The sequence below is a fragment of the Vipera ursinii genome (assembly GCF_947247035.1).
Source record: "Vipera ursinii genome assembly, chromosome: 2".
In the NCBI taxonomy this organism is placed as follows: domain Eukaryota; kingdom Metazoa; phylum Chordata; class Lepidosauria; order Squamata; family Viperidae; genus Vipera; species Vipera ursinii.
This window is the reverse complement of record NC_139513.1, coordinates 18,934,410-18,947,961: the sequence shown is the minus strand read 5'-3', so window position 1 is coordinate 18,947,961 and position 13,552 is coordinate 18,934,410. Positions and strand designations below refer to the sequence as shown.

At 45.0% G+C, this 13,552-nt stretch overlaps 1 protein-coding gene across 4 annotated transcripts in view; it reads right to left on the bottom strand.

Annotated features, from left to right (window-relative positions):
• The window catches only part of LOC310636111 (uncharacterized protein), a 33,812-nt gene that overhangs the window by 18,957 nt on the left and 1,303 nt on the right, over positions 1-13,552 (bottom strand). For 3 of the 4 annotated variants that reach the window (XM_083355641.1, XM_083355640.1, XM_083355642.1), the window contains exon 2: positions 3,926-4,854. In XM_083355641.1, coding sequence (XP_083211767.1) covers positions 3,926-4,854 — 929 coding nt within the window. Of the gene's footprint in view, positions 1-3,925; positions 4,855-10,878; positions 11,030-13,552 lie in introns of those variants that run through there. The other variant, XM_083355643.1, reaches the window with a different exon arrangement.

Here is a 13,552-nt window from a genome sequence, read left to right as displayed (position 1 = left end):
CGCCGGAGACAGCCTTCCCGGGCTGCCCGCGGCTCAGCTGAGTGATTTTCGCCCGAAACAGCGCCGATCAGCTGTTCGGGCGAATTTGAAGCCCCCTCCTCGGGAGAAGAGGAGGGGGTGAGCCCCCAGGTAGGGGTCGAGTTCTCCGGGGCCGCCTGAGCTTTGAGCTTGGGCGGCTGAAGGATTGAACTCCCCCGTAGCCTGGGCTGCTCCCAGCTGGCCAGCGTCTCTGCTCCGGATTTTATGGAGCAGAGCCAGGCGTCTGCGACCATCCCTGCCTGAAGGAAGGACTATGAAAGGAAAAGAGCAGGCAGAGCGGTACAAGAGGGAAAGATGAAGAGGATTATTTTATTTTACTCTCAAGCTTGATGGACTTTTTCTAAACTTAAAGTGAAAGTGCGTCACAACTGTAAGTAAAAGATGGCGGCTAAACCTCCTCCTAGAACTTTTCGGAGTGCTGGAAATTCTCCGGTGCAACAACATTCATTATTGCAGGCGCTGCATTCTTCTGATGTATTGACTTTGAAGGATCTTGAAAAACATACTCAGTTAATTTTGGAATCAATGGGTGTTAAATTTTTACAGATAGAGGAGAAACTGCAGAAATTGGAGGAGAGAATGGAAGAGAGGATGGAACAGAAATTTAGAGAGATGAAGGTAGACATTTTGTCTTCAGTGCATAAAGTAGCTCAATGTGTGGATGATCTGGATGAAAAAGTGGAAGATTTGACTCAAAAGAATGCTATATTAGAAGCAAAAGTATTGGAAATTGAAGATTTAAAGGACAAAATGGATAGTGAACTGAGTCTGGCTCAATTTTACCAGATGCAGTTTGCTGTTAGAATTAGAGGTTTAAAAGAGAATATTAAGGAAGATTTAAAGCAGCTGGTCTCAGAGGCTTTTGAGGTGGTATTGAACCAGCCAGCATCTGAAATAAAACAAGGTATGGACAAAGTGTTTCGTGTGAATTCGTGGATTGCTAAACAGAGAAAGCTGCCTAGAGATGTGGTGGTTTATTTTCTAAAAAGGGAAATTAGAGATGAAATTATACAAGCTGCCTATGATACTAAAGTTGTGATTGCTGATCAAGAAGTTCTGGTTTTAAAAGAAATTCCTCCAAAGATTTTAAAGAGAAGGAAGGGCTTTACATTTCTTGTGCAAGAGCTCAAGCAACGAGATATAAGGTTCAGATGGGAGATCCCAGTTGGCTTGAGCTTGATGTATGAAGGCAAAAGGTATTGTTTGGTTACTGTGAAGCAAGCGCGTGATTTTTACAACAATGTTTTAAAAGCAACCCCATCAATACTTTTGGAAGTTGCAGAGGGATCTGGAGAAGGAGAATATCAAGAGGATGAAGATGCACAAACAGACGAGAATGGAGCAGGAGGAGATCAAGCCACAACTCTTTTGGACGATCCTAGAGAACAGAGGGTGACGCGTGCTGCCTTAAAACGTTCAAAAAAGATTAAAAAATAAGACCAGCAGAAATCTATGGAACTTTCACAATGTACTTACAGTCAAGCAGTGGAACTAATGGACTAAATTTATTACAGAGGAAATGGAAGAAAGTTTTATGGGCTAATGTGGGTTAATTTGTGTAAGAATTATCTATTATAGACTATTTTGGTTAGAGATTGATTAGGATAATAGGGATAGGTGTTCGTGGTGTGTAAACGAGATTTTTTTGAAATTAACATGAATGACACTAGTTTTCTTACATATTTAATATTATTAAGGATTGGTTTATTTTATATAAGCTAGAGAGTGATGGATTTTAGATTTCGGCTTATTTGAAAGATTATTCGTAAGAACGCTATATTATGGAATGGAGAAAATGGATTGAGTTTATCTAGAACAAGTATAGGGTTAAGAAGTTTTATGTAGCATTTGAATAAGTCCTCTTTCGTTTTTTTTTTCTTTCTTCTTTTTCTATTTTAGTTTTTTATATATATTTTATATTGCTAAGGTTTGTTTTATCCTATATAAGCTAGAGAGTGATAGATTTTAGAATTTATAGTTGTTAGTATATGGTTGTTTATGATTGCTTTTTTATATATATATACCTTGTATTTAGCTCTGGGAAGTCGGGGAGGAGGGGGGGAGGGGGGAGGTGGGGGGGGAAGGAGAGGGGGAGGGGGGGAGGTAGGGGGGGAGGAGGGTGGGGGAGGGGGGGTTTTTTAAAGGAAAACTGTACTTTAAAACTTTTCAATAAAAAAAAAAAGTGCCCCCCAAGCCATAGCCGAGCAAGACAGCTGCCTGCCCGCCCGGCGGCGCTCTTCCTCCTGTCCGAGGTTTTCATTGTTGTGAGCATTTCTGTTGAGGATTGGCAGTGAGGGTGGGGGGTATTTGGTTTTTATTCCTCCCCCCCATCTGCTGGGTGGTTGCAGCAGGTTTTGGTCACTTCACATGACCCTGGGACAAAGTGACCATCATAAATATGAATCAGTTGCCAAGCATCTGGATGTAAATGACAAGACCCTGGAGATACTGCAACATTCCAGCTGATCGGCACTTCTTCTGGGCTCAGCAGAAGCACCAGGATCAATGCCGAGCTCCAGCTGAAGCCTGGCACTGATCCTGGCGCTTCCGCTGAGCCCTGACAGCCCTGCAGCTCCAACCGTCTCTCGCTCAGGCTTGTGCGGTGCTGCCACCGGTTCAGCTCATTCCCCTCCCCCGCTACCACTTTTCTAGGATGGTCGCGTACCACCTGCCAGGTGCCAATGTACCACAGGTGGTACCCGTACCACTGGTTGAAAAGCCCTGTTCTAGTCTAATGCCCTGCTCAAGCAGGAGACCCTATGCCATTTCAGACAAACGGTTATCCAACCTCTTCTTAAAAGCTTCCAGTGATGGGAACACCCACTTCTGGAGGGAAGTCGTTCCACTGGTTAATTGTTCTCAATGACAGGAAATTTCTCCTTAGTTTTAGGTTGCATCTCTCTTTGATTAGTTTCCATCTGTTGCTTCTTGTCCTGCCTTTGGATGCTTTGGAGAATAGCTTGACTCCCTCTTCTTTGTGGCGGCCCCTGAGATATTGGAACACTATCATGTCACCCTTAGAACTTTTTTTCATTAGACTAAACCTTCATTCATAAATTACACCATTGTCTTATGCAAATAGTCCTCAACTTACAACAACAATTAAGCCCAAAATATCTGCTGTTAAGGAAGATACAGGTAGTCCTTACAAAAGTTCATTTAGAGACAGTTCAAAATGACAACAGTACTGAAACAATGTCTTAGGACCACTTTTCACACTTATGACCATAGCATCCCCATGGTCACGTGATTTACATTCACATGCTTGACAACTGGTTCATATTTATGACGGTTGTAATGTCCCAGAGTCACATGATCCCCTTTTGGGATCTTCTGACAGTCAATGCGGAAGGCAGATTCACTTAACAACAGTGATGCTCACTTAACAAATGCAGTGATCCACTTAGCAATTGTGGCGAGAAAAGTCGTAAAATGGGGCAAAACTCACTTTAACAAATTTCTCACTTAGCAACATAAATTTTGGGCTTAGTTGAGGTCGTAGGTTGAGGACTACCTGTAATTGTCAAGTGAGTTTTGACTTTTCTTGCCACGGTTGTTAAGTGAATCTGGCTTCCCCATTGACTTTGCTTGCCAGAAGGTCGCAAAAGTAATATGGCTGGAGGACACTGCAACTGTCATAAATATGAACCAGTTGCCATGCATCTGAATTTTGATCATGTGACCACAGGGATGCCACAATGGTCATAAGTGCGGAAAACGGTCATAAGTTGCTTTTTTTCAGTGCCGTTGTAACTTTGCATCATCATTAAAAGAAATGGCTGTAAGTTGAGGACTATCTGGACAACACATGGTGGTTAGAACACACCATAGCTTAGGATAATGCCTGAACTCAGCTGATCCCACCTTTCCTCTTTGAGGCTCTTACCTTCGGCTCAAGAGGCAGAAACTCATCCATCAGTTCCTCATAGGCTTCTTCTCCCACGGGGCTCTCTCTCTGCGTTGTAGCCCCACGCCAGTTGCCCACCAGGACAGGGATCTTACTGCCCAATGGGACCTTCAGCCGCTTCCTTCTAATGTCCTTTAGGTTTTTCAGTGCTTCCCAGGCTAGTTCCGTTTCTGGCAAAGTGTCCAACGATAGCATTGAACAAGACTCGACGTCTCCCAAGCTCTGGGATCGCACAGAGGCCTGGGAGCCAGTGCAGTACATGGTAGGCATGCTCTGCGACTTGTCCCGGCAGAGGGAGAAAACAGGGGACCACGTTCCCAGCCGTCTCGGTGTCCGGCACACCCACTCGTAATTGTTGTCATCCACCCTCAGCCCGTGGCAGCTGCGACATTGGCGGTTCCGACACGGGGTGCCCGGCTGGCTGCTGTCCGGGGTGTCAGCCCAACACTCATATTCAGACAGGGCCATATCGTCCTGCAGGAGGCGCTGGTATTGCACTTGGGGCAAATCCGCTATGCTGGCTGAGATCTCTTGGCCCGTGTAGGATGCGGAGGCCCCGTTGTCTGGGAACCGCCGCGTGTAGATATGGCGCAGAGAGCGGGCCAACTGGTCTTTCTCCGAAAGCAGGCGCTGGAGGCGGTCAATGGAGAGAGCTTGAACCCGGGCAATGACAGTGTCGAAATGGTACACCCGCCCCAAGGCCTGGGCGCATTTCCCACATAGGAATTCACCGCGCCCATCTCCACGCTGGGGAAGATCTCGGTCAAGGACATAGGACAGTATCACCAGCAGGTCAGGGCGCGAGCCGTTGCTGGTCCTGCTGAAAAGCCACCGCCGATGATTCCCGCGCAGCCCGGCACCACAAAGGCGGCAGAAATTGTTGGGGCTCTCCATGGGATTCGGAAGAGCTGGAAGTGGAAAAGAAAGCCATCTTTTATTTTCAATTTTTCCTCAGACTTCCATGGACCCAGGGATAAACCTGTTACATATACAGTATTAATAAGAAATCTTAAGAGTATTTACAAGCTTTGACATGATGGCATATGCTATCTCCATCTGCGGTGAGATTCCCTAACGAATGACTAAAGACAGTCCTCGACTTATGACCACAACTGAGCCCAAAATTTCTGTTGCTAAGTGAGACAGTGATGAAATGAATTCTCTCCATATTTTTTTTTTAATCCCATTTACATCCCGCCCTTCTCCGAAGACTCAGGGCGGCTTACAATCTTAGAAGCACAAATCAATGTGCTTAGCAGTAGCCTTCATTCTATGTATATGCCTGCTTATTAGGGCTTTCGCCCCCCCCCCTCAAGTGGCATTTTTACAAAGTCAGCTTATTGCCCCCAATAATCTGGGTCCTCATTTTACCTATCTCGGAAGGATGGAAGGTTGAGTCAACCTTGAGCCTGGTGGGACTCGAACCTGCACTAATTGCAGGCAGCTGGTGTTACTTAAGGAGGCATTAGCCCACTGCTCCACCAACTGGTTCATATTTGTGACGGTTGCAGTGTCCCAGAGTCGCGTGATCCCCTTTTGCGACCTCCTGACAAGCAAAATGAACACAGAAGGCAAGATTCACTTAACAACGGTGTTACTAGTTTAACAACTGTGGTGATCCACTTAACAATTGTGGCGAGAAAAGTCATTAAATGGGGCAAAACTCACTTTTAACAAATTTCTCACTTAGCAACATAAATTTTGGGCTCAGTTGTGGTCGTAAGTTGAGGACTACCTGTAATTGTCAGGTGAGTTTCGACTTTTCTTGCCACAGTTGTTAAGTGAATCACTACTGTGGTTAAGTTAGCAACACGGTTGTTAAGTGAATGCAATTCCCCCATTGACTTTGCTTACGACTTTCACACTTATGACCACTGCAGCAGCTCCATAGTAACGTGATCAAAATCCGAATGCTTGGCAACTGACTCATATTTATGACGGCCTCAGTGTCCCGGGGTCATGTCATCACCTTTTGTGGCCTTCTGACAAGCAAAATCAATGGGGAACTCAGATTCACTTAACAACCATGTTACTAACTTAACAACTGCAGTGATTCACTTAACAACTGTGACAGGAAAGGCCGTAAAATGGGGCAAAACTCATTTAACAACACTCTCTCTCAGCAACCGAAATTTTAGGCTCAGTTGTGGTCGTTAAGTCGAGGACTACCTGTATTCCCAACAGGGTACCTTGATATGTGTTGTTCTGTACCAGCCTGCTACCGGCCCTGCAGAAAAGGCAGGGACTACCCCTTTACAAACGGCAAGAGGCTGGAATTAAGCCTGCCAAATTTATTAAGATAAAACAGAGCATTTTTGATTTTTACAATAATGTTTTAAATGCAACGCCATTAACACTTTTGGAAGCTGGAAAGGGATCTGGAGAAGGAGTGCATCAAGAGGCCGAAGATGGTCAGATAGAAGACAACGGTGTTGGAGGAGATCAAGAGACAACCTCATCGGATGAATCTATAAAACAGAGGGTGACGCGTGCTGCTGCAAAACGATCTAAGAAGAGAAAATAGCAGGATTTGCAGAAGACTATGGAACTTTTACGATATAGTCAAGTAGTCAAGTAGGGGGGTGGGAAAAGATTTGGGTGTAGACGCAATATATTTTTATATTTGGTGGTTCTGTGGAAAGGGTGAGCTTTTTTGGATTAAAGTTTGGGGGAATATACAAAAGATTTTTTAAATGGAGGTTTAAGTTTTGTTTGCAATCTTTTTTTTTCTTATTTTTGTGTTTGGAATAACTATAGATGTGGTACTGGAAGAGGAACGGCCGAATACAGAAGAGTTGACTTTAAAGTTTTTTGATTTGGGATTCTTGGTTAATTTCAAAAATTATTTGTAAGAATGTTATATCATGGAATGGATAAAATGGATGGAGTTTATTTAGGATAAGTATAGGGTTGAGAAGGGGTTTTTTTTTTCTTTCTCTTTCCTTTTTTTTGTCTTTAATATATATTTAATACTATTAAGGTTTGTTCCATTCTATATAAGTTTATATTCTATATAAGCTAGAGAGTGTCCTTTTCTTATTCTAGATTTTTTTTGTTATATATACTTAATATTGTTAAGGTTTGCTTTATCCTATATAAGCTAGAGAGTGATGGATTTTAGAATTTATAGTTGTTAGTATATGGTTGTTTAGGTCTGTTTTTTTTTTATATATATATACCTTGTATTCAGCTCTGGGAAGTAGGGGGGGAGGGGGGGAGGTAGGGGGGGGAGGAGGGAGGGGGGAGGAGGGAGGGGGAAGGGGGGTTCTTTGAAGGAAAATTGTATTTTAAAACTTTTCAATTAAAAAAAAAAAACAATTGTGGCGAGAAAAGTCATTAAATGGGGCAAAACTCACTTTTAACAAATTTCTCACTTAGCAACATAAATTTTGGGCTCAGTTGTGGTCGTAAGTTGAGGACTACCTGTAATTGTCAGGTGAGTTTCGACTTTTCTTGCCACAGTTGTTAAGTGAATCACTACTGTGGTTAAGTTAGCAACACGGTTGTTAAGTGAATGCAATTCCCCCATTGACTTTGCTTACGACTTTCACACTTATGACCACTGCAGCAGCTCCATAGTAACGTGATCAAAATCCGAATGCTTGGCAACTGACTCATATTTATGACGGCCTCAGTGTCCCGGGGTCATGTCATCACCTTTTGCGGCCTTCTGACAAGCAAAATCAATGGGGAACTCAGATTCACTTAACAACCATGTTACTAACTTAACAACTGCAGTGATTCACTTAACAACTGTGACAGGAAAGGCCGTAAAATGGGGCAAAACTCATTTAACAACACTCTCTCTCAGCAACCGAAATTTTAGGCTCAGTTGTGGTCGTTAAGTCGAGGACTACCTGTATTCCCAACAGGGTACCTTGATATGTGTTGTTCTGTACCAGCCTGCTACCGGCCCTGCAGAAAAGGCAGGGACTACCCCTTTACAAACGGCAAGAGGCTGGAATTAAGCCTGCCAAATTTATTAAGATAAAACAGAGCAAAACAAGACACCAACCATGAAACAGGAGCTATGAAACAGGAACTAATCAAGTGGTTGCCTTCAGCAAACCAGCCCTCCCACGCATTCCCCTTTTATACAGTTCAGGGCGTGGCTTCTCTCTGCCTCATTCCAAGGTGCCCCATTGCCTTCCTCTGTTTACTCCTGATTGATTGCCTCCTGCGTCGGGCATCCTTGAACAGGGCCAGCTGTGGGTCATCTTCATCCACGCTGTCAGGCTCACACAGCTGGGTCTCCGTCGTGACCAGGTGGGAGGGGTCTGGCTGAGGGCTCTCATCAGCAAGATCTTTAACCCCCTCAGCAAGCTCTTCAACACCCCCCTCCTCCTCTGAGTCGTCCGACCCAACTGCCGAACCCACAAGCTGACCCTGAATCACAACATGTGTTAGGACCACAACCCACTGAAAACTTTTTATCTACTGTGACTATTTCATGTTGGCTGGGAATGCTGGGACCTGTAATCCTTACACATCCAGAGAGGACTAAGTAGGAGTAGATTAGTGTAAAAGATTGCAGCCTCAAGACACCTTTTCTCTGGTTGCAGAAGTTGGATTTGTGACAATAGCATGGAAAAAGTTCTGATTATGAAAGCCAAAGATGATTAGGTAAGAGATCTCCTCATTTGAAATATTTGTTTATATATTTTTCTTGTTAAATACGGATAAGAAAGCTTATATAGGTAATCCACAACTTAACCACCAAATGGAGCCCAGTATTTATATTGTTAAGTAAGACAGCGGCTAAGTGATTTTTGCCCCATTTTACGACCTTTCTTGCCTCAGTTCTTAAATGAATCACTGCAGTTGGCTTCCCCCTTAACTTTGCTTCTCAGAAGGTCACAAAAGGTGACCTTGGGACATCAAAGCCGTCATAAATATGAGCCAGTTGCCAAGCGTCTGAATTTTGATCATGCGACTCTGGGGAATGTCACAGTAGTGGTGTGAAAAACCGTCTTAGGTCACTTTTTTTAGTGCCAACTTCGAACAGTCACTAAATGAACTGTTGTAAGTCAAGGACTACCTGCAATTATCTGTAGACCTGTTATATAAGGGGAGGAGGATTTATCAAGTTTCTTTGATTTTCTTTCCAGCATCCAGCCGGGATGGAATTTTTTGTATGTTCAGTGTTAGACTTATTTGATTTTTGGGTCTCTCTCTCTCTCTCTTTTTTTTTGTACACATTTTTTGTTGTTGTTGGATGTATGTTTTCCTGTTTTCTCTGTTTTGCATTTTATTCCTGTTGATTAAACATAATATATAATAAAAAAGGAATGAAGATTACTTTTCTTGAACTGTGCCTTTTAAAAAAGGTAAAGGTTCCCCCGCACATGCGTGCTAGTCGTTTCTGACTCTAGGGGCCGGTGCTCATCTCCGTTTCAAAGCCGAAGACCCAGCGCTTGTCCGAGAACGTCTCCGTGGTCATGTGGCTGGCATGACTAGACGCCAAAGGCGCACGGAACGCTGTTACCTTCCCACCGGAGTGGTCCCTATTTTTTTACTTGCATTTTTACGTGCTTTCGAACTGCTAGGTTGGCAGAAGCTGGGACGAGTAACAGGCGCTCACTCTGTTACGCGGCACTCGGGATTCGACCCGCCAAACTGCCGACCTTCTGATTGACAAGCTCAGCGTCCTAACCCACTGAGCCACCGCGTCCCTTAATGGAAGACTGGGTGAGACTAAAAAGTCCAACCAATCAATTCCAACTTTGCGAGATCTTTTTTTTACCTGCAAGAAATTGAAATTGGTTGATTTATTGAACCTTTTTTTTTTTGGCATACAGCGGCGGAGGCCTAAAGTGAAAAGGTTTTATAACACCCAGCTGAAGGCCTAGAACTGGGGCGACAGTGCGTGTGCCCACAGAGAAGGCTCTGCGTGCCACCTGTGGCACACATGCCATAGGTTCGCCATCATGTACCTAGGACGTACAAGCTTCAGAACCGGCATTTTCAGATGAGCCACTGGCCCAGAATCCAAGCGGGCAGAGAGTTGTCTCTGGAGAGCACAGCAATGGACAAGGAAGTCCCACTTGGATCACAAAGCAAGGAGGCAGATGGTAATCGATTTATATGAGGCTTAAAGAAAAAGATCAATAGACGGAAGGAATTAGATAGGGTTGGTTCACTATCATAAATGTTTGCATGCATGGATAGATTCCCATATGGAACGTTCTTCCAACAATGTTTACAAAACTGATAAGGCTAACGAGTGAGTGAGTGAATAAGAGAGAGGGGGAGGGAGGGGAGAGGGAAGGAGAGGGGGAGAGGAAGGGAGAGGGAGAGAGGAAAGGAAGAGAGAAAGAGGGAAGGAGGGGAGAGGAGGGAGGAGAGAGAGAGGGAGGGGGAGAAAGAGAGAGGGAAGGGGGCGGTAGAGAGAGGCATGACCCTGTCTTATTTTGATGAGAAGACCCCATGGGCCATGCTCCAGTTTAAAAATGATAGAATCAGGCACATTTCCACTTATATGAGATAAATGACGCCATCAACTGCATTAAAATTCAACAAAGCTGAAAAAAAACCAACTCCCAATCACATGAGGGTTTGTGTCCCGCAACCGTACATCTTTACAAACCAAACACCAGAACCTCCCAAATCAGCAGGTAACCCTGCCCCCTTTCCAGCTGGCCTGGAGCAATCTGCTAGCTAGCCCACCCACCCCACCCCCAGACTGGTGTACTTCTGCCCTTAGAACACAACTTTCCTGTTCACAGCCCTGCCCAGATTCGGAAACAGGAAGAACCAGATGCTAAGTCGGGTGTTTGGTCCTCCTGCCTAGCCATGTCACCTTTCAGCCTTTGCCGCAAATCCCACTCGGTGCCTTTGGCGTGCAATTTGCAAACCACGGGTTTGGGCCTCCAAAGCGGAGCCCGGAGACCAAGCTTACACAGCAAACTTCTTGGGCTGGACTTTGAACGTACCAAGAAGGACCAAAGAAGAAGGAAGAAGCCCTCGCCCACTGCAACTCCGTTCCTATCCCCCAGTTTGGGAAGGAGGGGAGGCACTGCTTGGAGAGGGAGGGGGGGTGTCTCCCTTGGTCTTCCCCTTACCTTTCTCCTGCCCTTCAGCCACTCCACTCAAAGCAAAGGGCAAGAGATCAGAGCACACCTGGCTCAGAAGCTCCACCTCCCAAGAGGGGGGGCGGAGGGAGGGGCTTCTCCTTGGATAAGCGGAGAGCCTCCGTTTGGGCTTTCTACCCTCTCTCCTTGCAGGTACGGGGAGGGGCCAGAAGCTCCACACTGCTTCTCCCCCACCTACAGGGTCTAGGGTACAAAAAGGGGACTTCTTTGTAATTAATGAACCTTTATTGTCCAAGTACAACCATGTATTTATTTATAATAATAATAATAATGTTGGAAGGGACCTTGGAGGTCATCTAGTCCAACCCCCTGCTCAGGCAGGAAACCCTATACCATTTCAGACAAATGGCTGTCCAGTCTCTTCTTAAAAACTTCCAGTGTTGGAGCATTCACAGCTTCTGGAGGCAGGTTGTTCCACTGGTTAGTTGTTCTAACTGTCAGGAAGTTTCTCCTTAGTTCTAGGTTGCTTCTCTCCTTGACTAGTTTCCATCCATTGCTTCTTCTCCTGCCTTGTGCTTTGGAGAATAGCTTGACTCCCTCTTCTTTGTGGCAGCCCCTGAGATATTGGAACACTGCTATCATGTCACCCCTCGTCCTTCTCATCATTAAACTACACATGCCCAATTCCAGCAACCGTTCCCTATATGTTTTAGCCTCCAGTCCCCCAATCATCTTTGTTGCTCTTCTCTGTACTCTTTCTAGAGTCTCGACATCTTTTTTACATCGTGGTGACCAAAACTGGATGCAGTATTCCAGGTGTGGCCTTACCAAGGCATTGTAAAGTGTTATTAGTGGTATTTATTATTTATTTATTTATTAATAGATTTTATATACCGCCCTATTCCCGAAGGACTCAGGGCGGTTTACAGGGCGAATTAAAACAATACAAATAAATACAATTAAAATAGAATTAAATTAAGACTAGCCCACGATTAAAACAAATTTTAAAATTTAAAATTTAAAATATTAAAACCCCCTCAGTCCAGGCCAGAAAGATCAAATAACCAAGTTTTCAGGCCCTGGCGAAACGAGCAAAGGTCCGGGGCAGTCCGAAGTTCCACCAGCAGTTCATTCCATAGGCCCAGTGCGCCCACAGAGAAGGCCCTCCCCCTTGGAATTACCCGCCGGCATTCCCTAACCGGCAGAACCCTAAGGAGGCCTTCCCTGTGGGAGCGCACAGGACGAAGGGAGCTTGATGCCGGCAGCAGGTGTTCCCTCAGATATCCCGGACCCATGCCATTAAGGGCTTTATAGGTCATCACCAGCACCTTGAATCTCACCTGGAGGAGAACTGGAAGCCAATGCAGCTCGTGGAGAAGAGGATGTATACATTGAAATTAGCTGAGCCTCCCTTCGCGCTCCCACCCCCCAACTCACAGTGACAACAAACCCTCCATCTTATTACACCATGTAAACTAATTGCACCACACACCGGCCTCGCAAGTCAATTCTGCATAAAGTTTATAAAAATTATTTCCCGTTCAAAAGCCTAACAGCCCACGGATAAAAGCTGTTTTTCAGCCTGTTGGTGCGGCTGGCTATACTCCGATATCTCCTACCTGATGGTAGGAGAGTAAAGAGGTACTGTCCAGGGTGTAAGTCATCCCTGAGAATTTTCCTCACTCTTCCAAGGCAGCGGGCCCTGGCGAGGTCATCCAGTGGTGTCAGGGGACAGCTTTGCTCTTTATCTCCCCGCATGATCAGACCCTTGTTGTTGTTAGCTGCGAAGTCGTGTCCGACCCATCGCAACCCCGTGGACAACGTTCCTCCAGGCCTTCCTGTCCTCTACCATCTTCTGGAGTCCATTTAGGCTCACGCCTACTGCTTCAGTGACTCCATCCAGCCACCTCATTCTCTTTTGTCCCCTTCTTTTCTTGCCCTCAACCTTTCCCAGCATTAGGCTCTTCTCCAATGAGTCCTTCCTTCTCATTAGGTGGCCAAAGTATTTGAGTTTTAGCTTCAGGATCGGGCCTTCTAAAGAGCAGTGAGGGTTGATCTCCTCTAGGACTGACCGGTTTGATCGCCTTGCAGTCCAAGGGACTTGCAGGAGTCTTCTCCAGCACCAGAGTTCAAAGGCCTCAATTCTTTGGCGCTCAGCCTTTTTTATGGTCCAGCTTTCACTGCCTTACTTGGATCAGCCCCTTACTCGGTGTATTATAAATGAATGCCCAGAACAAAAACTCAGCTCCACCAATTATTCCGTTTGCAAACGGCCTCCCCCCCAGAAAGCTCTCGAAAAACAGTTGTTGGAGATGCATCTTAAAATACACGGTTGGCGTGCGTGTGTGCATTTTTAAGGTGCATCTCCGCAAACTGCGGTCGAGGGGTTTGGGCGCGCGCGCTCCACCTCTGCCATTGCAACATATAATAATAATAATAATAATAATAATAATAATAATAATAATAATAATAATAATAATAATAATAATAATATTTTTTTTTCTTAATCCCATTTATATCCCGTCTTTCTCCGAAGACTCAGGGCGGCTTACAATTTAAAGCACAAACCAATGTG